Source organism: Peromyscus leucopus, chromosome 19 (assembly GCF_004664715.2).
Source record: "Peromyscus leucopus breed LL Stock chromosome 19, UCI_PerLeu_2.1, whole genome shotgun sequence".
NCBI classification, from domain to species: domain Eukaryota; kingdom Metazoa; phylum Chordata; class Mammalia; order Rodentia; family Cricetidae; genus Peromyscus; species Peromyscus leucopus.
This window is the reverse complement of record NC_051079.1, coordinates 26961649-26985208: the sequence shown is the minus strand read 5'-3', so window position 1 is coordinate 26985208 and position 23560 is coordinate 26961649. Positions and strand designations below refer to the sequence as shown.

Genomic DNA, 23560 nt, shown 5'->3' with positions numbered 1-23560 from the left:
TAAAGGAGTTTTCCACAACAAAACACTAATAAAGGAGTAGATAATATGTCATAATGATAGTGTGATATATTACTTTGTTGAAATGATTTTTATTGCATTGTTTTAGAATTAACAAAATTTTAGGACCATTAGGAGACTTTCTACAAAAGAGCAGTTGCAACACAGATAAGCTTACAAAGGATTTCCTTACTGCATGCTCCACACCCAGAAAAATTAGTAAAACACAACAGAATCAAGGAGTACTTAATCTGCAGTATTTTTTCTCTAAGTTAATGAGTTCCCTTCTAGTTACACATGGGAAATATCTGAACAAACCATTTGCAAGTTGATTGAATCAAAATCACATTTGGATTGCTGTAACTGGCTGGCATTTTCAACCCCAAAGGCTTCAATTTTGTGGTAGAACATCTTCGGGTTTTGGACTGAGAAAATTAAACTCAGTATCTGAAGAATGTTAGGCAGTCCATCCAACACACTGTATGATAAATTCCCTTATCATAGTTGGGGAAAAGGAAAACTATGCAGTCTTGGAGCAGAGCTCAAGCTCAAACCAGACTCCAGTGTTATGCCTATAGGAAAGTCACAGACGCAGGGCAATAGCCACAACCATGCAAAGAGGAAGAACACAAAGATCAAGGCCAAGACTACTACCAGGTAAAGCTGGAGCTTGTCGAGGGGTCAGAGGGGAATGGGTGAGCACTAAGGTCCAGAGATATCTCTTGCAAGTTGTCTACAAAGATTACACACAGTGTATAAGGGACTGAACAGGGTAGCTGACCTTCATTTTCTTATTAGAGTCAGAAATTGGTGATGGACTTCATCTTGTCATTCAAACTATGCCCAGTACAACTTCTCCCATGAGCAACTCTAGGCTAAAGAGTCCCACAAGGCAGGAGAGGCAGGCATTGTGTTCAGAGATCATGTCTATAACCACTGCTTTGATAATCAGGTAACCAGACTTTCTGATGGGCAGTATAATGTAGAAGAGCCCAGGATTGTTGTGCCCTAGCACAGGGTACAGCCTATGTTGGATGCTGTCACTGAGGTGGCCCACCAGCATGCACATGCCCACCTTGACATTGGGGACTGGAGAATCCTGAATGTGGGACTTCAGTGTTAGCTTCAAAGAGTGTAGCTTCTTGTGGTTGTACAAGCCCCACTTGGGGCATATGGGACAATAACCTTAGCTCTAGGTCACTGGCCAAGATGGAGTAGGCTACATGGTCAATAAGCCCAAATCAGGATGTGAAGGACTTACTTGCACAATGGAGGCTCTAGAAGGGGTTGTTCTCAGTTATATGTGCCATATATGAGGTTTTGTGGAAAACTGAGTGTTGACACTGATGTTTGAAATTTACAGAATGAAGTCTGTGCTGGAAGAATGGAACAGATTGTTTTTGTCCATTGTGATAATGACCCTATACTCTGGAGTCTGCTTCTGGTCGAAGACTCCATTTGTTACCTACCTATATAGGTGTGTTGAATCTTGGACTATTATAAGTGGAATTTTCCTTTTATTCAGCACAGGATTTCCCCATTATATTTTGCAACATATAGTGTGACTTCCACCATCATTTGCTTGTACCCCAATTATGTAGCTCTTCATTCCTTCAAAGGCCAACTATGCATCAGTGGTGAGTTTCTCCCTTTACTGTTCACCTTGAACGTTGTCTAACTGCCCTATCAGCACTGATAAAGAAGCAGAGGATCTGTTCACTGCTGCTCTTGTCATCACTGTTGGTACCTAGGAGTTAGCAAAGGGGTTCTCTGAGACACTGATCTTACATAAGTCTGGGTTAAACATTGGGAGAATGTTATCCTTTTCATCTACCATCATGCCCTGATCTGCGTGGTGGAGCATCTGGGTGACCTGCTCCTGTCCACAGTGGTGAAGAGCAGGTAGTGGCCGGAATGTCCAACTCTGTTCAGGAACACTTCCTGTACGAGTAACATCTGCCATCTGGGTTCTCTTTTTGAAAAAAAGTGAAATGTGATCAGGGCTGAGGCAGTGTGTGGCAGTTTGAATGAGAATGAACTCCACAGGCTCATGTATGAATGCTTGGGAAGTTGGTAGAATTGTTTGGAAAGGATTAGGAGGTGTAGCCTTATTGAGAGGTGTGTGCTGTGGAATAATCCTCTTGTACAATGTAAAGATTTGTCACTCAAACTGATTTAAAAAAATGCTGATTGTCCAGTAGCCAGGCAGGAAGCATAGGTGGGGCGACCAAACCAAGAATGCTGGGAAGAGGAAGGGTGGAGTCAGGAGTCACCAGCCAGACACAGAGGAAGCAAGATGAGAATGCTATACTGAGAAAAAGAACCAAGCCACTTGGCTAAACATAAATAAGAGTTATTGGTTAATTTAAGTGTAAGAGCTAGTTAGTAATAAGCCTGAGCTATCAGCTGAGTATTTACAATTAATATAAGCCTCTGTGTGGTAATTTGGGAAGCAGCTGCTGGGTATTTGGGAACAGGCAAGAAGGAGAGAAATGTATGCCTACAGGTGTGGCCTTGTTGGAGGAGGTGTGTCACTGGGGATGGGCTTCAAGGTTTCAAAAGTACATGTCATTCTCAGCTCTCTCTCTCTCTCTCTCTCTCTCTCTCTCTCTCTCTCTCTTTGCCTCATAGTTGTTATCTCAACATGAAATTCTCAGCTATTACACCAGTGCCATGCTGGCCTGCCAGCCTGCTGGCCTGCTGCTGTGCTCTCACCATGATAGTCATGGACTCACCTCTGAAATTATAAAACTCCAATAAGCTCTTGCCTCTATAAGTTGTCTTGGTCATGGAGTCTCTTCATAGCAATAGAAAAGTAACTAAGACAGGCAGAACTATCACAACGGACTGACCCCAATATCCGATATCAGTATCTTGCAAGGGTTCTAGGACAAAGGTAGGCCCAGGTAGTTCCAGTTTGATAATTTCCAGCTCGGTGTTACTTCTGCTAATGGCAGTTGGTTTTTGTTAATATCCTTGATCAGCGCACTTATATTATAAAAGTTTAACAGCTTCCCACCAATCATTTTGAATTCCAATACACAGGTCGACTTCTGACCACAAGTCTACTCATTATATAGTTCAGGCTGACCTGGAACTAGAACCTGATATAGTCTCAAGTTGGCCTAGAATTTGCCATCTTCCTCTTGCCTCAGTCTTCTCAGTGATAAGATTACAGGCAGGTATAAAATATTATCTTTCTCATCTTCCTCCCAAAAAGTAAGCAAAAAACATTGATAGTTTCTAAAAATAAAACTGTATAGTAAGAAGAAAGAGCTTATCTTTTCCTGTTTCCAAGTACTTATATTTAATTAAGCAAGTAAGATTTAAAATGAATTTACCAGAACTTGAGGGTAAGACCATACTGCTGAAGATGTCACATACTTGAGTTGTAGGAGATGACAAAAACCAAGCTGGTACCCACCTGGAAGCTTCATCCCTACTGGCTAGTTGTGAAATGGAAGTGCTGGAAGGTTCTATGCACACTATCCGGGAGAAAAGTCATCAGCATCCTTCGCCAGCTATGAACCCCGTAAGCTACAATAACAACTTGCCTAGCAAGAGAATATCACTGATGCAACAGTGGCATGAATGTTATGGGAGACACCAACAACTTCCTGGTTGAATTTAAAACCTGCTCACAAGAAAGAACTCATTTTCGGTACCACTAACTAAGCCAAAACTCTATGGCTGGCTAAAGTCATTCATGCTAACAGGACGTAGTAATTATGAGCCCTTAACTATTTATCTTTATACTCATATATTAGTTCCTCTCTCAGTCTTCATCAGAGAAGCTTCTTTTTGTAGTAAATAGTGAATAACACAGTCACCCATAATGGTTAACAAGCAGAGATTAAGAGACTGTGGAGAGTTCAGCTATAAATGGAATGTCTACACTACATCCCCTCCCTCCAAAGCTCAGAAGTCACCACAGAAGAGGATATAGAAAGAATGTAATAGATGCAGTAGACATCTGTAACAAAAAAGTATTTGTTGGGCATGATAGTCATGAGACACATGAACTCACAGCAGCCAGCTGAACAGCATGCACAAGACCTTCACAAGATCAAGCCAACCAAAATACTGTCATGGATGAGGAGGAGCTCAAGAAGTCTCATTCTTATCTGACTCCTGAGTTTTTATTAATAATAGAACAATTTAGATAAATGCCTTGACTGATGGTTCTTGGGGGAAAGAGAATTTTTGGGGGGGATGTGGGTTCTGAGATGCTACCCATTCTCCAGTAGATTACTTTGTATACACATACATTACAGGCAGTACTAAATGGACTCTATGGAGTTATTTTTAAAAAGATCACATAAAGTTAGGAGGGAAAAGTGGGGGTGATTAGAAGAGGAATTGGAAGGGGAAGAATGGGGGTTTTGATCAAAACTCATATGTTTATATGAATTCTCATGCAATAAAAAATAATTCACAAATAGTATTGTTCATCACCTCATTACAATTGTCCTCAATGGTGTTTTTACCAAGTAGATTATCAATGGTAAATTGTCTGAGCTTGGGAGGTGAGATATGAATCCTTATAACTGAATATATGAAAGAAAGATATTAATGTAGATTTTTCCTTGGTCCCCAGTTTAGCATATAATCACTTAAACACTTAAACAGAGTCTATCACATAATTCTGACTGTTTTGGAACTCATTGTGTAGATGAGGCCTTGAACTCACAGAGATCTGCCTGCCTCTGCTTCCTGAGTACAGGGATTAAAGGTGTGCACCATAAGGCCCAGATCATATAAGCATTTCTAACAGACATTCTTTGATAGTCAATAAACATGCTGTTTCAATAGTCATGACATGTGTCTTACAGTTTTTTTTCTGAGACAGGGTTTCTCTGTATATTCCTGGATGCCCTGGAACTCACTCTGCAGACCAAGCTGGTCCCAAACTCAGAGATCTTCCTGTCTCTGCCTCCAGAGTGCTGGAATTAAAAGTGTGCACTCCCCAGCTAGTGTCTTATAGTTTTAATTAAATTTCCAAACTAGAAAACCTACATGAATAAAAATATCTCTAACTTATGTAATATATTGTTATTTTAAAACCTGTCAGGTGTACAGCAACACAATCCCAGTTTATAACACAAAGCATTAGAGCATCTCAGATTGTTCATTATGCCCAGGATTCTAGACATTCACTGCCATTTTTACCAGTATCATTATTATTTTGGTGGTGGTATGCAGAGGCTAGAGGTTGATGTCAGATGTTGTTTTCTATCACTCTCTTATTTTTGAGACAGGGTCTTTCATCGAACCTAGTGCTCAATGATTGGTCAGTCTGACTGGACAACAAGTCCCAGGGATCTCCCTGTCTCCACCACTCCCACTTCCCCAGCATTGCGGTTATAGACACATACCCAGCTTTTTTGTTTGTACATCAGTTCTGTGGATGGGTTCTTTTAAAATTATTTATTTTTATCTTATGGGTATAGGTGTATTATCTGCCTGTATGTGTACCAGGTGCATGCCTGGAACCTGTGGAAGCCAGAGGAGGGTGCCAGATGCCCTGAAACTGTAAAGTTATAGACAGCCTTGAGCTGCCAAATGGGTGCTGGAAACCCAACTGGGGTCCTCTGCAAGAGCACAAGTGCTCTTAACTGCTCAGCCATCTCCTCTACCTCAGCATCTGTACTTTCCAAACATTAAAATAAAATCACTGAAACAAGACTTTCAAAACACATACAAGCAAAGTGCCTTCCCACTACTGTGTGAGTACCACATTCTTATGGGAAAGGAATCTTTCCTAACACACATACAACTAATACTTAAAAGATTATAATGTATGCAGGGTACATATACTTACAGTGTATAGAACAAGCATTTTATAATGTAACATCTATTAGTTGTTTATAGAGATTTAAAGGATGTTTCTCCATTGCACAAAGCTTATTTCAGGATACACAACCAGATATAAAATTTTTCTTTAAAAGTAGTGGAAAGGGGGATAGGGAGATAAGCTCAGTCAAGGAAGTGCTTGATTTGCAACTGTGAGGAGTTTGCTAAAAAGCTGGCATGCTGGAAAGTGCTTGCAATTCCAGTACTGGGGAGGTGGAGACAGGAGATATCTGGGGACTCCTGGACAAATAACTAGCACACTTGGTGAGCTTCAGGCCAATGAGAGATCCTGTCTCAATAATAAGGTGGATGGCACCTGAAGAACAACACCTGAAGTTGTCCTTGACCTCCACAAGCATTTGCACACACACACACACACACACACACACACACACACACACACTCACACACACACACACACTGGAAAGGCATATTTCTGTGAAGACATCAATGACACCTTGAATATGTTGGGATAATCTTTTTGTACACTGTATGAAGATGTGTCTGTTTAATCTCACCTGCCTAAGGCACCTTCTGATTGGTTTAATAAAGAGCTGAATGACCAATAGCTAGGCAGGAGAGGATAGGTGGAGCTTCTGGAGAAATATAGGAACTCAGTCAGAGGTGTGGGAGATTCGCCAGCCAAATGCAGAGGAAGTCAAGCCATGTGGCAGAACATAGATTAATGTCTTAAGAGCTAGTTGGGAATGAGCCTAAGATACGGTCAAGCTTTCATAATTAATAAAAAGTCTCCATGTCATTATTGGGGAGCTGGTTGTCCAAAGAAAGGCCAGTGACATGCACAGTTTTTTCTCTTAGTTTTCAAATGCATTAGTTCTTCAGCAAGTCTGCTGTTCATACTGTTATCTGTTCTATAACAGTTAATACTGCTATCAGAAGAATGTAAATATGTAGATACCCTGTATATCTTTTAAATGTTTAAAAAATATCGATCAAGTGTTTCTGGGTTTTAAGTGTGTTAATAAACCTTTCATGAGTCTGAAATAACAACTCATAACCCCACCACTAATATCTATTTTAATTTTTAACATTCATTTCTAATTGAAAGTTCAGTTAGCAAAGGGTATATGAAAAGGTGCAGAAAATGAATTGAGTAGCTTATTCCCTTAAACGATCCATGCTCCTGTGAATGGAGACTCATAAACAAGAGTTTCTTTTAAGAAAAGTCTATTAACCTAAAACAAGGTCATCCCTAAGAAATGAATTTTAAAATGTAAAGCATTCTTAAGTCATGTTGATCTTCTTGAATACAATTCTGATACTCTTGTAACAAATCAGATTTGCATTTACACATGGGAGTGTGTAAACATTCTGAGAGATGTTGATTTTGATAAGTGAATTGGCAGAAACCAGCAGATGCCAGGGGCATGAATCTTTCATACTGGTTGAAAATAGCACATATAACTCTTTGGACACTTTAACATATGTCACAGAATATAACAGAATTCTATGGTTATTTCTCACTGGTTTATTCTCCCAATGAAGACACATATGCAATAATTACATGGATTAGTTAACACAGACTCTTCTAATTTTAGAATATTGTGATTTTATCATAAATCTAATCTACTCTTTCTTTTTTCTTCTTCCTTTTTTTCTTTCTTTCTTTCTTTCTTTCTTTCTTTCTTTTTCTTTCTTTCTTTCTTTCTTTCTTTCTTTCTTTCTTTCTTTCTTTCTTTCTTTCTTTCTTTCTTTTGAGATGAGGTTTCATTGTGTAGCCTTGGCTGTCCTGGAACTCGCTCTGTACACCAGGCTTGCCTCCAACTCACAGAGGTCTGCCTATCTCTGCCTCTCAATGCTGGGATTAAACACATGCTCCACCACCATCCAGCCTAATCTACATTTCTGGTAGGAATTGAGCTAATGTTTTTCTTAGTGACTACTGATTTGTTGAAGTACTGTAGATTCTTATATACATGTATACTAAAATATAAAGCACATATAATATCCTCTACTGTCTTGTTACTGTTATATTGCTGTGAAGAGACACAATGACCAAGGTAACTCTTATAAAAGAAAGCATTTTTTTGAGACAGTTTCTCTGTGTAGCCCTGGCTGTCCTGGAACTTACAAAGTAGACCAGTCTGGTCTCAAACTCAGAGATCTACCTGCCTCTGTCTCCCAAGTGCTGGTATTAAAGGCATGTGCTATCACTGTCTGGCTAAAATAAAGCATTTAATTGGGGGTGGCTTGCTTACAGTTTTAGAATTTTAGACCATGATCATCATGATAGAAAGTACACAGGTATAGTGCTGGAAGAGTAGCTGAGAGCTCTACATCCTGATCGAGAGAGAGAGAGAGAGAGAGAGAGAGAGAGAGAGAGAGAGAGAGAGAGAGAGCTTGGTGTGGGCTTTTGAAACTTCAAAGCCCACCCCCAGTGACAAACCTACTCCAACAAAGCCACACCTCTTATTCCTTCTCAAACAGTTCCATTCTCTGGTGATGAAGACTCAAATATGTGAACCTCTGAGGGCCATTTTCATTCAAGCCACCACCCCTACAAAACTTGCCCACTAACGGTGTGTAGACAAATATCCCAAAGGGAACAATACACATAGACAATTTGAACTAATATAACTCTTCTAGTAACAAAATAGGTACCCTTAAACTAGCAACATTTTAAAGGGAAGTGATTACGTTTATGGATTTCCTTTAAGGTGAGTCTACTGTTATCAGTTAGTTTTTGTAAAATGTCCACACACCAAGAAAAGATATTCAGTCCCAAATATAATTTGAAAAAGTATCCATTACTGGACAAAATTGAGTAAAACTCCAATACTGCAAACGATGATCCACTATATAACTGTCTGATTTTGACTCTACCAGAAAAATGAGTGAGAAGATAAATGAAGGAAATACTTTGGTTCTTAGCGAAAGAGAAAACTGACCTGAACAGCTCCAGGCTCTCCCTTGTTTTCGTGAATATTATCCGGTATCAGGAGAGGCTCACTCTTTTCACAGCTCTCTTCACTAATGAGCCTGTCGGCATAATTGGGCTGGGGGAAGATCAGGTGGCTGTTTTTGGAGTCTGTAGTGAGGGAGATTTCATGGGAATAGGTCTGCAGGTAAGCCTGTATCCCATCCATGCCCACAAAATGAGAGGCGGGCATGCTGGCCAATCTGCCTGTGGAAGTCTGAAGCAGGTGTGACATGTGCCAGTGCCTAAGCCTGAGGGCCAACAGCACAGTAACAAATCCTAGGAAGACACAGGACACCACTGCCACTGATATCACCAGGTAGAGTGTGAGGTCTGAGTCCTGGGGCTCTGTAGGAGTGTTGCTGCTGCCTAAGTCAGTCAGTACGTCCGGGATGCTATCCCCTACAGCGATAGTAAGGGTGACGGTGGCTGAGAGAGGGGGCTGGCCGTGGTCCTGGACAGCCACCACCAGGCTCTGCTTGAGGGCGTCTCTATCCGAGAGAGTCCTTGCCGTGCACACCTCCCCTGTGTGAAGGCCAATGGAGAAGAGTCCTGGCTCACTGGCCTTGAGCAGGCGGTAGGACAGCCAGGCGTTCTGTCCGGAGTCTCTGTCCACTGCCACTACTTTGGTTACCAAGTATCCAGGCTCTGCAGAGCGGGGCGCCAGTTCCACCCCAGTGGAACCATCAGTGGGAACAGCTGGGTACAGGATCTCAGGGACGTTGTCGTTCTGGTCCAGCACAAACAAGCTCAGGGACACATTGCTGCTGAGTGGAGGGTTCCCGCTGTCCTTAGCTGTCACCAGTAGCTGCAGGTCTCTCAAGTGCTCATAGTCAAAGGACTGCAAGGCGTACAGGACACCAGTGTCCGAGTTAATGGAGACGTAGGAGGACACGGGAGCTTCCTGAAACGTATATTCAGCCAGGGAGTAAGTGACCCGGGCGTTATCACCACTGTCAGCGTCATAGGCAGTCACCGAGAAAATGGAGACACCTCTGGGGTTATTTTCGGAGATGGAAGTGGAATAGGAGGAACGAGAGAAGGTGGGCGGGTTGTCGTTTATGTCTGCTACTCTCAGAGAGATGTGGTTTTCTGTAGACAGGGGAGGCGTCCCATGGTCAGTGACGGTTACCGTGATGTTGTAATCCGAAGTCTCTTCTCTATCCAGTGCTCTTGTTGTTAATAGGTGATAGTAATTATCAACTGACTTTTCCAGTCGGAAGGGCAAGTTCTTGGGAATAGAACACGAAATCTCTCCATTCTCCCCAGAATCAGCATCGTGTACGCTAAAGAGTGCAATTATGGTTCCGGGTAGGCAGTCTTCAGAAACGGAACTGGTGAGGGAGGTGAGTATCACTTCTGGGGCATTGTCATTCACGTCCTGGACTGTGACCAGCACCTTAGCGCTGGCAAGAAGAGCGCCTCCGTCTTGGGCTACCACCTCCATGAGATAGAATCTGGATTCTTCATAGTCCAGAGATTGAATAGTTGAGATTTCCCCCAGGTTAGAATCGAGTTGGAAAGTCTCGGAAATTTTGTCTTCTTCGTTGCGAAAAGAGAAGGTCAATTTCGCGTTGATTCCCTCGTCGGCATCCGTGGCGGTGAGGGTGAGGAGTCGAGCGCCCACAGGTGTGTTCTCTGGGACACTCACTCTATATTCGCTTTGAGTGAACAGGGGTGCGTTATCGTTTGCGTCGAGGACGGTCACGCTGATGCGGACCGTGCTAGAATGTACTGGGTTTCCGCCGTCCAACGCTGTGAGGACCAGGTCGTGAGTGGACTCTTTCTCACGGTCCAGGGGCTGTTCCAACACCAGCTCTGGATGCTTTTGCCCATCAGATCCGCTCTTCACGTCCAGAGAGAAGTGCGGGTTGGAGCTGAGCTGGTAGCCCTGGAGGGAATTCACACCCACATCCCCATCTCTCGCGAAGGGGAGCACTAACCGTGTTCCTGCAGCCGCGTTTTCATTAACTTTTACTTTTAACTCCTCATCGCGGAACCGGGGGAAGTTATCATTAATATCAAGGATTTCCACTTCTACTCCATAAATTTTCATCTTATTCTCAACCAAGATGTTAAAGCTGAGGAGACAGGGCGCGCTCTGGGCGCACAGCTCCTCCCGGTCTATCCTCCCTGCGGTGACCAAGCTGCCACCTCGCGGGCTCAGCGAGAAAAGCTGCGACCTACCTCTGGAGACGATGCGGACCCCGCGCTCCGCCAGCTCGCGGGGCTCCAGCCCCAGGTCCTTGGAGATGTTGCCCACGAAGGAGCCTTTGTCCAGCTCCTCCCGTACCGAGTAGCGGATCTGCCCCTTTCCTGGCGCGCACAGCGTCCCTAGCAGCATGAAGAACTTCAGCAGGTCGCTGCAGCTCCAGCGCCTTGGTGGATCCGCCATTGTCTTTTCTTCCTTCCCTTTCCTCTTAGTCCTGGTTTACCTGCTGGTTCCTTGTTTTTCTAAAGCTGATGAGAGCAGGAGTTGAGATGGGTTGCTTTCCCCAGCAGCTTGTCTGGTCTCTGTTTAGTGCGGAGGAAGCTGGGAACTGGTCGCTTCTATGGCTGCTTCTTTCCCAGTCTGGTGAACAGCGACGCTCAGAGTCCTAACCAGTTACTACACCAATTCTATTTTTAATTCTCCTTGGTTCAGTGATTATTTTCATTTCCAAGGTTTTTGCTGTGTATTTAATATATTATTGTGTAGCAGTGTTTATATTTAATTTTTAATTCTGACAATAAACCCTCCACAACCTAAATCAATATAATTAGTTTTATTTTACTTCTCCAGAGAAGTCTGATTTTATGTACCACTGAGTCCTTATGTTTTACCCACATCGAATCTGTTTAACCAAGAAATTGAAATTTTTACCTTTGCTGATGTCCAGGCTTCATTTTTTTAAAAATCAGGATAAGTTTATGAAAATCTGCCTAAAATTCCCTTAGTGTGCCAGGGAAACAAACCCAGCTCTCAATGTGTCTTTGCAGAATGGCCTATATTTGCTGTCACATGCAGAAAAATAGACAGTGTACTTGTGAAGTTTTTGAGAACGTCTCCAAATTTCCAACCTAAGGCTATAAGATCTCCACTGTCTCAAGACAGTTGGGTTACCTGCATTACTTATGTCTTCCCATTACTATATTCACAATACTTGTAGACATTTCACTGGGACAAGATCTTGGTAGCAGCTGGTATATAGTGATCGTGAGAGATGGGGCTTCATTTAGCTCTCATGGGGGGGAAACATAGGTATCTGGTTAGCAGTAGCCAGTGGCCTATTTGTTTTTAGGCAGATATTTAATGTCATCACTCTTAAGAATAACAGATGAAAAGAAAAGCCATGGCAGAAAATGAGAGACAGTTCAGAGAGCCCCTCCTGTGGGAAAAACAAATAGTTACCTAATAACTCATCAACAGGAAAAGATTTTAGTTGATACCTGTAATTTTTTTATTTGTTATTCGAGAGGGTTGATACCTACACTTTTACAATCTAGGGCTTGAGACATGGTTCAGTTGGTAGACTGCTTGCTGTGAAGGTATGAGACCCCACATTTGATCCTTAGTAACACCAATAAGGAAACACATGAGTAAATGAGCAAACAATCCAAACCATACCATTTCAGATCTTTTTGTAGAAATCGACACAAGGACAGGTTGCAAACTTGTCCTCACTGTGCATTTTTCTTTTTTTTTTTTCTTTCTTTCTTTCCTTTTTTTTTTTTTTTTTTTGGTTTTTCAAGACAGGGTTTCTCTGAGTAGCTTTGGAGCCTGTCCTGGATCTCGCTCTGTAGACCAGGTTGGCCTCGAACTCACAGAGATCCACCTGCCTCTGCCTCCCAAGTGCTGGGATTAAAGTCATACGCCACCACCACCTGCATTTTTTTCTTAAGAGCAAGTTATTCATGAAGATGCGCTCTCACATTTATTAACAGAATTCACATGTCCTAATGAACACTTCAAGCTTCATACTTTGCCCATCCTTTAAAAAGAAACTTGGGGACAGCTGGGAAGATGGCTTAGTAGTTAAGAACACTGGCTGCTCTTCCAGAGAACCTGGGTTTGATTCCCAGCACCCACACGTTGGTTCACAACCATCTGCAACTCCAGTTCGAGTGGATCCAGGATTCTTCTAGCCTCTGTGCGTACCAGGTGCACAGACGTACATGTAGGCAAAACACCCATACACATAAAATAAAAGCAAAACTTAGAAAAAGCTTCCAGGAAACCCAAGACAATTTGCTTGTAAGACATTCACAATGTTTGCCAACAAGTCAGTTGAACAGTACCCTACCCACCATGCTTTGTTGATAACAAGCCACCACCCTGGGTGATGTGTTTCTTTCATATTCAGTTTTCACAAACTAGTAAGATGAGGACCATGTTTACTCTGAATCACTACAAATCTAAGAGGAAGCAGAATCAAAATTTGAGTATTAGAGATCTGACATGGAAAGAACCTCTCAGATTTCCAATAGCGATGAGTTTTGCAGGGTGGAGAGGAATGTAGAGGTGAAGAAAAAGATGTATCTCACGCTGTGAACATTTGTAATTACAGGCAAGTAAACTGCACATCCAAGGTAGAAACCCTTCTGTAAGCTGTGATTTGGATAAGGTTAACGCACTTAAGGCAGAACATCGTTCAAAGCTGATTAAGTCACAAGACAATGAATTAGGCAACGGAACCACCCAAACCACTTAGTGATTTATTAAAAAACACTGAAACCAAAACAAAACAAAACAAAAACAAAAACACTGAAACCCTAAGTAGAAAGACGAATTAAATTGAAGCTCACCTTTGAGGCAGAATCTGAGACAAAAGGAACCTCAGTGTCTCCGAGAGTATCTGGTATCCAAGAAGTGTCGTCACAGAGGAGGTCCTGAGGGGCTACTTCCGGAGTCACATTGAGAAAATTAAACTCTGTCTTAGCTGACTGTGAGGCAACGCACACATTGTAGGAATAAGGCAATGTCCCCTCAGTATAACTGGGGAGGACTCCAGTGGCAGGGTTGGAGCTGAGACCAGGCTGAAAGCAACCCCAGGCAGCTGAGCTGGAGGAGCTGCGCAGGCGCAGGGCTATAGCCAGAATCACCGCCAGAAGGAAGAGTACTGAGATCAGGGCCAAGGCCACCACCAGGTAAAACTGAAGCTCACTCTGGGGGTCAGATGGCAGAGGGTCATCGCTGAGGTCTGGCAAGATCTCCTGCAGGCTGTCAGCAAAGATCAGGTGCAGCGTGGCTGTAGCCGAGAGCGGTGGCTGTCCACCATCGCGCACAGCGACCAGAAGGCGCTGCCGCGCTGCGTCCCTGTCGCCCAAGGCACGCGCTGTGCGCACCTCGCCAGTGCGCAGCCCCAGGCTGAAGAGCCCGGGATCGCTGGCCTGCAGCACGTGGTACGACAGCCAGGCGTTGTGTCCCGAGTCTGCGTCCACAGCCACCACCTTAGTGACCAGGTATCCGGGTTCGGCAGCGCGCGGTACCATGTCGAAGAGCGCGGAACCGTCGGGTTCCAGCGCGGGGTACAGCACGCGCGGCGCGTTGTCGTTGCGGTCGCCCACCAGCACGCGCATGCTCACGTTGGCGCTGAGCGCGGGCGAGCCCTGGTCGCGCGCCTGCAGAGTCAGCTGGAAGGAGCGCAGCTGCTCGTGGTCGAAGGCGCGCTGAGCGAACACCACTCCGCTGTCCTGGTTCACAGAAACGAAAGAGGATAGTGCCTTTGGCTCTAGGTCGCTGGCTATGATGGAGTAGGAGATGTGACCATTGGATCCCAAATCGGGATCAGAGGCGCTGACTTGAGCGATGGAGGCTCCAGGTGGGTTGTTCTCAGCCACGTGGACCAGGTAGGAGGCCTGGTGGAAAACAGGTGCATTGTCGTTGACGTCTGAGACATGGAGGGTGATGATTACGTTGGAGGAGAGCGGCGGCTTACCCCTGTCGGTAGCTACGATGGTGACGTTATATTCTGGAATCTCTTCCCGGTCTAGAGTTCTGTCTGTCACTAGCTTGTAATAATTCTTCGAAGACGATTTCAATACAAACTCTGCATTTCCCAAGACGTTGCAGTAAACGTCTCCATTTCCTCCGGAGTCTTTGTCCCTTGTTTTTATCAAGGCAACGACTGTTCCTAGTGGAGAATCTTCCGGTAGGGGGGTAAATACTGAAGTCACAATTATTTCGGGTGCACAATCATTCTCATCCAGAATTTCCACTTGGATACGGCAATGGGATGCTAGGTCTCCAGGATCTTTTGCTTCGACATTCAGGGAGTAACTCTTAGTAGTCTCAAAATCCAAACTACTCTTTGTTGTGATTTCTCCGTTTGCTTGTCTAAGTTGAAAAAACGTTCCACTTGTTCATCCACATTGTGAAAAGAGTAAGTGATCTCTGCGTTGACACCCTCGTCTTGGTCAGTGGCTGTCACCTGAAGCACGGAGAAGCCTGGGGGCACATCCTCCCGAAGGGTGACCCTGTACACGTCCTGACTGAACACTGGAGGGTTATCATTGACGTCTGTGACTTGGATTCGGATCTGGACAGTGCCACTTCGGGGAGGATCCCCTCCATCCACAGCAGTGAGGACCAGTTGGTGAAAATTATGCTCTTCTCTGTCCAGAAAACGTTTTAGAATCAACTCAGGATATTTACATCCATCTGAACTCTCATTCTCTGTGACTTCAAAGTATTCATTGTCACCGAGGTAGTATTTTTGCAGCGAATTAGAACCAGCATCTGAATCGAGGGCTGGATCCAATGGAAATGCTTTCCCTGGTCTGGTGGACTCCCCAATGTTTAAATCCACCTCGCTCTGTTTGAACTGAGGGGCGTTGTCATTTATATCTTGAAGAATTACAGCTACATGGAAAATATTTAATGGCTTCTCAGCGACAATATCGAATTCCAGAACACACAGAGGCTGCTTCCCACAAACCTGCTCTCTGTCTATTCTGTCACCCACAAGTAAATCCCCGCTCTCTGGGTTTACAGTAAAATATTCCTTCTCTGCGCTGACCCTCAGCTTCCGGGTGGATAGATCCTGGACACCCAGCCCCAGATCCTTGGCGAGGTTTCCTACCATCGAGTTCTTGGCCAGCTCCTCGGGAATGGAGTAGCGGATCTGATCCGGGAGAGCTCCGCGGAACAATGGCAGAAGGAAGGGCGACAGTACCTGCAGCCACCGGGCCATTCCGCTCCCAGAGCCCCGCCTCATCCTCCTAGCTCGCGCTGCCGCTGTGCTCCTTAGTCGGTGCGGGTAAGCCCTCCCTTAGTGGCCGAATCCGGCTAGGGCCACTTTTCTTTGGGCTGTTTGCTGTATCCTAATGTGCACCGGTTGCTCCTCTAAGGTTGGTTTGCACAGGAAGTTACTCTCCTAGTCTCCCAAACGCGTCTGGGAAATGGTCTTTCTCTTCTTTTGACCTACAGCGACGCCCAGAGGTCTTCTCAAAAATTGCACTGAAGTTTGCAAACGTTTGAATTTTTGTTGTTGCTGGTTTAGATTTATGGTGTATTTATTTGTTTTAAATTTGGTAATATATTGAAATTGTTCCAAACTCAGAAGCTACATATGGTATGGGTCCTTATTATCATCTATGAGTCGTGTAGCACATCTCTCATTCTCAAGTGGAATGAGTTCTGTTTCTTGTTACGCTTGTTAGCACAGCCGACCTTTAAATAAACGTTGTCCCCGTCCCTCCTCTTATTCAAATGGAAACATTACACCATAACGTTCTCCTTCTCACTTCTTTCATCCAGTAATAAACCCACACATGCACCCCCCGGACTTTCAGTCAAATATTTTGTTTCATAGGAGTACATAAAGCTCTGCATTTATTTCTCATGGAGTAGTCCACTACATGGAGAAACAGTAACTTGTCCAATCAGAAATTGTATTTTCTTAAGGAAGCCCAGTACTCATTTATACAAAAATATTTTTCTATTATAGCTTGTGATAGCAAGTTATAAATATTTACTGTTCACCAAATCATTGACATGTATCACTCTGGCTGAATATATTCTTGATGCCAATATCTGAGTGTGTTTTACCCAATTTTAGGCCAACCGAACAAACACATCTGAGTTATATTTTATCACCATAGCGTTTGGAATAATGTGTCCCCAGATAGTCTCACCCAGTATTCATTTGTATCTCTTTCCATGCCCAGGATCAGCTTGTTAACATGTAATCTTATTCCTACCTAGTCTGTGTATTGTACACAGCTTCTCATAAACACAAAGTCACATAGCATCAACTCTCCTTTCTGAATCACAGTATTGAGCCATATCCAACAATCCTACTATGACCCCATTTATAGAAACCCAATGAATTTGTGTATAGATTTTCATTTATTCTGGATTAATTCATAGAACTATAAGAAAACTTGGGAAATAAAAGTGTTGCATATCTCTGACACACAAAATACTTTGTCACGTCAGGGGATAGTTTTTGTCATCCCAGGTCACATAGTGGTAAATCTTCCAAGAATAATTTCAGGGATTCTGACAGATGAGAATGAGATCAATTGACTAAGCAGTAAGAATAATATCAGTCCAGAATCCAAGTCACCCAACCTTACCTGATGAAAACCAGAAAGATTTAAGCAAATTCTGTTTTGCTGGGACTTAATGGTGATGTCATAACAGGGAAATTAGAAATTATGAAAATTACTCTTACAATTTATTTGCATGAATGAAATAAAATGGTCAATATTTTTGGGCAATAGCCAAGTTGTATCAAAGGAACCAGATACTCTGGTGTACTTCGTATCAGCAACAACAAAATATCTGAGTTGGGCATCGTGGCACACACCTGTAATCCTAGCATTTAAAGAGGATTGTGAATTGCAGGTCATTTGGATAGTCTGTATAGTGAGTTAAAGGCCAGCGTAAGCTAGACAGTCAGAATTTGCTTAAAAAAATGTTTGAAATATATCAGTCCACAAAGAAGTTAATGTCATAGCTAAAGGTTAAATATTTTCCTCACTACACATAAATTGTTGTTGTGGGATAGTCCTTTACACTGTGTGAAAATGTGTCACTCTGATTGGTCTAATAAAGAGCTGAATGGCCATGGCTAGGCAGGAAGAGGTTGGGTGGGACTTCTGGGGACAGAGAGGTCTCGGACAGGAAGAAAGGCAGGGTCACCAGCTGGATGCAGAGAAGGCAGGACACACAGGAGGAGATGGAAAAGCCGTGAGCCACATGATAGCACATACATGAATAGAAATGAATTAAGTTATAAGAGCTGGTTAGAAACAAGCCTAAGCTAAGGCCAAGCTTTCATAATTAATAAGAAGTCTCTCTGTGTCATTATTTGGGAGCTGGCTGTTGAGACAGAGAAAGACTCGCTACAAATTGTCATTGTATAATTATAATAGAAAAAAATTCTTTCAAGGAAGGGGAAGTAAACACCAAACAAAGAATAATTGAATGTAATAAGGGGAAATTAAAAAATTCAGGTTATGGCATGTAAATTGGCTCAGTGGCTAAAAGCATTGGGCACACACCTTTCCATCTGAATTTGATCTCTTGGACCCACATAGTGGAAGGAGAGAACTGATTCCCCAAAGTTGCCCTCCAACATATAGATACACACACAAAATAAGTGAAACTGTAGTTAAAATGCTTTAAAATATTCAAGTGAGATTTCCCCATTAACGTAATGAGAAAAGTGATGAAAATAGAAATTTGTGCAATTTCCTTCTATTCACAAGTCAATTCTAGCCTTCAAATGTACATAGAAAAATGACATTTAAAATTTGAATGGTTTAGAGGTAGAAAATTAAGGATTTTTTTTTGGTTTTTTCAAAAGGGTTTCTCTATGTAGCCCTGGCTGTCCTGGAACTCACGCTGTAGACCTGGATAGCTTCAAACTCACAGAGATCTGCATGCCTCTGCCTCTCCGAATGTTGGGATTAAAGGTGTGTGCCACCACCGCCCAGCTAAATTAAGGAATTCTTATCAAAATCACTACTGAATGAAGACTATGAAGGATAAATAATAGATAATCATGGTTTGGGATATAACTCAGTAACATAGGACTTGCCTATATGCCCAAAGCCTGTATTCAACTGCCAAAATTACAAAAAAAAAAAAAAAGGTTATTTTATTAGTCAACAAATGACTTTTGATGTGGTGACTACCATTAATCGTTATCCCTTTTAAAGCAAAGGGCTGTTAATAAAGAAGTGTATATGTTTGATACAACACACATACAACTGGAGGCACTTTATGAAACGCCTTGCCTGTGGTTTAGTAAGGTAAGACCCATTACAGGCGTGACTCACTCACCTGAGGAAGGCTGGAGTCTCCTTTTATTTCAAGCAAGTCTTGAGATACCAGGAGAGGATCGCTCTTCCACAGCTCTCCTGGCTGATGAGTGTGTCTGCATAATTGGGCTGCGGGAAGATCAGGTGGCTCTTCCCAGAGTCTGCTGTGAGGGAGACCTCATGAGAGTAGGTCTGTAGGAAAGCTTGTACACCGTCTACACCCACGAAGTGTGATGCAGGCATGGAGGACAACCCACTACCTGCAGCCCGAAGCAGGCGAGTTGCCTGCCAGTGACGGAGCTTGTGTATCAGCAGCACAATGACAAAGGCCAAGAAGACACAAGAGACCACAGCCACAGCGACCACCAGGTACAGTGTGATGTCTGCATCTTCCTGGTCAATGTGAGTGTTAATGCTGCCCAGATCTGCCAGGAATGTCTGGAATGTTATCTGCCACAGCTATGGTGAGCGTGACCGTGGCGGAGAGAGGGGGATGGCCGTGGTCCTGCACAGACACCACCAGACTCTGTTTGAGGGCATCCCTGTCCAGCAGGGCCCGTGCAGTACGCACCTCACCAGTGTGCAGCCCCACCGAGAAGAGCCCTGGCTCGCTGGCCTTGAGCAGGCGGTAGGACAGCCAGGCATTCTGTCCTGAGTCTCTGTCCACCGCCACCACCTTTGTCACCAGATATCCAGGCTCTGCAGAACGAGGCGTCAGCTCCACACCAGTAGAACCATCAGTGGGGAGGGTGGGGTACAGGATCTCAGGGGTGTTGTCGTTCTGGTCCAACACAAACAAGCTCAGGGACACGTTGCTGCTGAGTGGAGGGTTCCCACTGTCCCTGGCGCTCACGAGTAGCTTCAGGTCTTGAAACTGCTCATAATCAAAGGAACGCAGTGCATAGAGGACACCAGTGTTAGAGTTGATGGAGACGTAGGAGGACAGAGGTGCCCCCTGGACAGTGTCCTCGGACAGAGAGTAGATTACCTGGGCATTCTCACCACTGTCTGGGTCCTGGGCTGTTATGGATAAGATGGAGGCTCCTCTAGGGTTGTTTTCTGGAATGTAGGCAGCATAGGAGGCCTGGGTGAAGGTGGGTGGGTTGTCATTGATGTCCACCACTTGCAGTGAGATATAAGTCTCTGTAGACAGCGGTGGGGTTCCCTGGTCGGTGGCGGTTATGGTGATGTTATATTCGGAGACTTCTTCCCTGTCCAGAGGTCTGTGTATCAACAGCCGATAATAATTTCCATAGGTTTTTTCAAGCCTGAATGGAAGATTATCTGGAATATAACAAGTGACAAGGCCATTCTCTCCGGAGTCACTGTCATGCACATTGAAAAGTGCAATCACTGTGCCTGGGGAGGAAGCTTCTTGGACAGAGCTGGTGAGAGAGGTAACGGTGACTTCTGGAGCGTTGTCATTTACATCCAGAACTGTCACCAGTACCTTACTTCTGGCTCGGAGACCAGGCCCGTCGTGGGCTTCTACGTCAACGTCATAGAATCCCGAGTCCTCATAATCCAGCTCCCCCAACATTGTTATGTCCCCACTCAGAGAATTCAACTGGAAGAGCTGGGATATTTTGTCTCTTACGTTCCGGAAGGAATACGTCACTTCTCCATTAGCTCCTTCATCTGGGTCAGTAGCTTTTATGGTGAGTAGCCGGGTGCCTACGGGCAAATTCTCCTTCACACTAACGTGGTACTCTGGCTGAGTGAACACAGGAACATTGTCATTGGTGTCCACCAGGGTTATCTGAATTGTGGCAGTACCAGAGCGAACCGGGTCGCCTCCATCGAAGGCGGTTAGAACCAGGTGATGAACTGCTTCTTCCTCGCGATCTAAGGCGTTCTCCAGCACCAGCTCCGGGTACTTAATCCCATCCGCCCCACTTTGCACGTCCAGGGAGAAGTGACCATTAGAGCTGAGCTGGTAACCCTGCAAGGCGTTCACCCCTATATCCGGATCAAAAGCTTCAGGAAGAGGAAATCTTGTCCCAAGAATTTCATTTTCAGCGACTTTTATTTCCCTCTGCTGCGCTCCAAAGCTGGGGGCATTATCATTAACATCGATAATTTCCACCTCTACAGCAAGAATCCTCACTTTATCCTCTAGGAGAATCTCCAGATTTGCGGTACACTTTGGGGATCTGTCACAGAGCCCTTCCCTGTCGATCCTCTCTGCTGTCACCAAGCTGCCGCTTCGCGGGTTCAGAGCAAAGAGCTGGGTCTTACCTCTGGAGACGATGCGGACTCCGCGTTCTGTCAGCTTCCCGGGCTCCAGCCCAGGTCCTTGGCTAGGTTGCCCACCACAGAGCCCCTTTCCAGCTCCTCTGGCACAGAGTACCGGATCTGTTCCGCGCGGATGTCGCACAGGGATCCAAGGAAAATGCAGATCCAGACTAGTCCCCTGCGGTCTGCTCCGTAAGGAGCCGCCATTGCAGTCCGGCCGGCCGCACAGAGTCCTGAGCTTGGGCGTTGAGCCTGTCTGTGCAGGCCTGAGGAGCCCCACAATCTTTGGGTTTCAAGATAATGTACTTGTACCTTTGGACGCTGGCGCTCCGGGGAGTCCAGATTGATGCTTTTCTTAAGACCAAAGCCAGTCCTTTGTGCTCCGGAAACCTTGCTCTTATTTAAAATACCTGATTTTCACCCCTGAGTGGTGAACAGCGACACCCAGAGTACTAAACTGTTATTGCAACTAATTCTTGATAAAAACATCACATACTTTTTCCTTTCCTAATCCTCCTTTTCTAAAGGAGCATAAAGGTCAAAATCAAGTTGTTTAATTTGCAACAAAAATACAGGAATTATCCAAAACTTCCTATGTGTCAAACTAAGTTAATTTATTATAGAATAATATAGTGATTTTGGGGAAAGGATTGTTTTCTACCTCTTTTTAGTTGTTGCATTGTTTATCTCCCTACATCATTTTCCGTACTTTGTATTGTATGAGGGTCACATTCGTTCCTCCAGGGATGGATGTGACAAGCGGAGGGACAATGGAGCCTGGAGGTCCAGCTCTAGATACAACCTATGCAGAAACCAATTTCCTCACATGAGTTCACCCTCTGGATTCTGGGATAATTTTCCAATTCCACTGTAAGAAAGGTGTTGGCTGCTCAGGAGATAATCTTCCCCTTGTGCAAATGGGTTTAGCGAAGAGATTCTAGGTGTGGGGTAAAATAGCTAATGTGTACAGGACATTCTAGGCATACACTGTATCACCAATGTCATATTCACAGTGTGCCCTCAATCTTTACAACAACCTTCATAGCCTGAAACATTTGCAATATTTAATGAGTCAATTACCAATACAAATCAAGCTCAAATAATGGGCAAACAAATATTAAAATAAATGATAGCACCAAAGCAGAAAACTTAAGCTGAAGATATTTCAGGCCAGGCACGGTGGCACACACCTTTGATCTCAGCACTTGGGAAGCAGAGGCAGGTGGTTCTCTGTGAGTTTCAGGCCAGCCTAATCTATGTAGTGAGTTCCAAGATAGCCAGAGCTTTGTAAAGAGACTCTGTCTCACCCCCGCAGAAGATATTTAGGTTTTTTTCTCATATAAGACACATCCAGTGGTCCCATTTTACCATCATCAAGTCTATTATTTTTTACCCACTGTTTTAAATTGCTTTACCACTGATTTCAGAAACAGTCAATGAAAGAAACTATTTTAATAGTTGTGGATACATCACTATCATCACATATTTCACACCTTTCTTGGGAAATCTGAGAAATTTTGAGACAAATCAAAAAGTCATCACTACTTAAACTATTTATTGTTTTACAATTAGCACGTGCAAACAACCAAACTTTTAAGGAGTCATAAAATCCTATTTGTGGGGACCCACAGAGATCCCAGCTTGTGGCTTGTTTTCATCTTGACTCGAGGTCAGAGAGTCCGAGCTTGTTTTCCCCTGCAAGGTGGCATGATAGGATGTTTTGGCCAAAGGTGTGGTTACCAGGTATCTTATATCTCAAGGCCTATTTACAGGATGCTTTGCCATAAAGCGTGGTCACCAGATGTCTTGAGTACTAAGGAGGTGCTTACACTTAACTGTATTTTGTACCTTGAACCCTGATGTCCTTGAAAGGAGGAGATCTTTTTGCCCTCCTTGCTTTTGGGTATAAAAAGGCTGTGAGTAATAAACCCAGGGTCTGTGGTATTGACTCAAGAGCCCTCCTGAAGCTATCTTGTGTCTTTGTCTTTTCCTTCACCCATGTCTATATTTCATAGCTATTATTTCCCAGTTCCACACTTCCCGCTTCAGAATTGTTCAACAGGTTGAGTGGGACTCGATACCTATTAATTATGCAGAATTAAAAATCCTTAGTCTTTGAAAGAGTAGGTTAATTTTTTTTTTGTTTTTGCAATCCTTAACAGATTTATTAAGTGCTCAGGACTTGGAGATTAAAATGATGTCTCAGGCTGGGTGGTGGTAGTGCACACCTTTAATCCCAGCACTAGGGAGGCAGAGGTAGGAGGATCTCTGTGAGTTTGAGGCCAA

At 43.9% G+C, this 23560-nt stretch overlaps 3 protein-coding genes across 3 annotated transcripts; all 3 read right to left on the bottom strand.

Annotated features, from left to right (window-relative positions):
* Nucleotides 1-8244: 8244 nt before the first annotated feature.
* On the bottom strand, nucleotides 8245-12496 carry Pcdhga5 (protocadherin gamma subfamily A, 5). Its single transcript, XM_028861847.2, has one exon. The coding sequence runs from the start codon at nucleotides 11181-11183 to the stop codon at nucleotides 8739-8741; it is 2445 nt and encodes an 814-aa protein (XP_028717680.1). The 5' UTR covers nucleotides 11184-12496; the 3' UTR covers nucleotides 8245-8738.
* A 421-nt stretch (nucleotides 12497-12917) lies between these two features.
* LOC114687148 (protocadherin gamma-B2-like) lies at nucleotides 12918-18058 on the bottom strand. Its single transcript, XM_028861846.1, is given in 2 exon segments — nucleotides 12918-15096; nucleotides 15099-18058. Coding segments are annotated over 2 exon segments (2442 nt in total). The 5' UTR covers nucleotides 15985-18058; the 3' UTR covers nucleotides 12918-13540.
* A 593-nt stretch (nucleotides 18059-18651) lies between these two features.
* Nucleotides 18652-22516, bottom strand: LOC114687150 (protocadherin gamma-A4-like). Its single transcript, XM_028861848.1, is given in 4 exon segments — nucleotides 18652-19129; nucleotides 19132-19471; nucleotides 19473-21328; nucleotides 21331-22516. Coding segments are annotated over 4 exon segments (2436 nt in total). The 5' UTR covers nucleotides 21482-22516; the 3' UTR covers nucleotides 18652-19040.
* Between the last annotated feature and the right edge of the window lie 1044 nt (nucleotides 22517-23560).

What these genes read in the sequence shown, in the direction of transcription:
- Pcdhga5 (XM_028861847.2), bottom strand. Translation starts at nt 11,183, where the DNA reads ATGGCGGATCCACCAAGGCGCTGGAGCTGCAGCGACCTGCTGAAGTTC.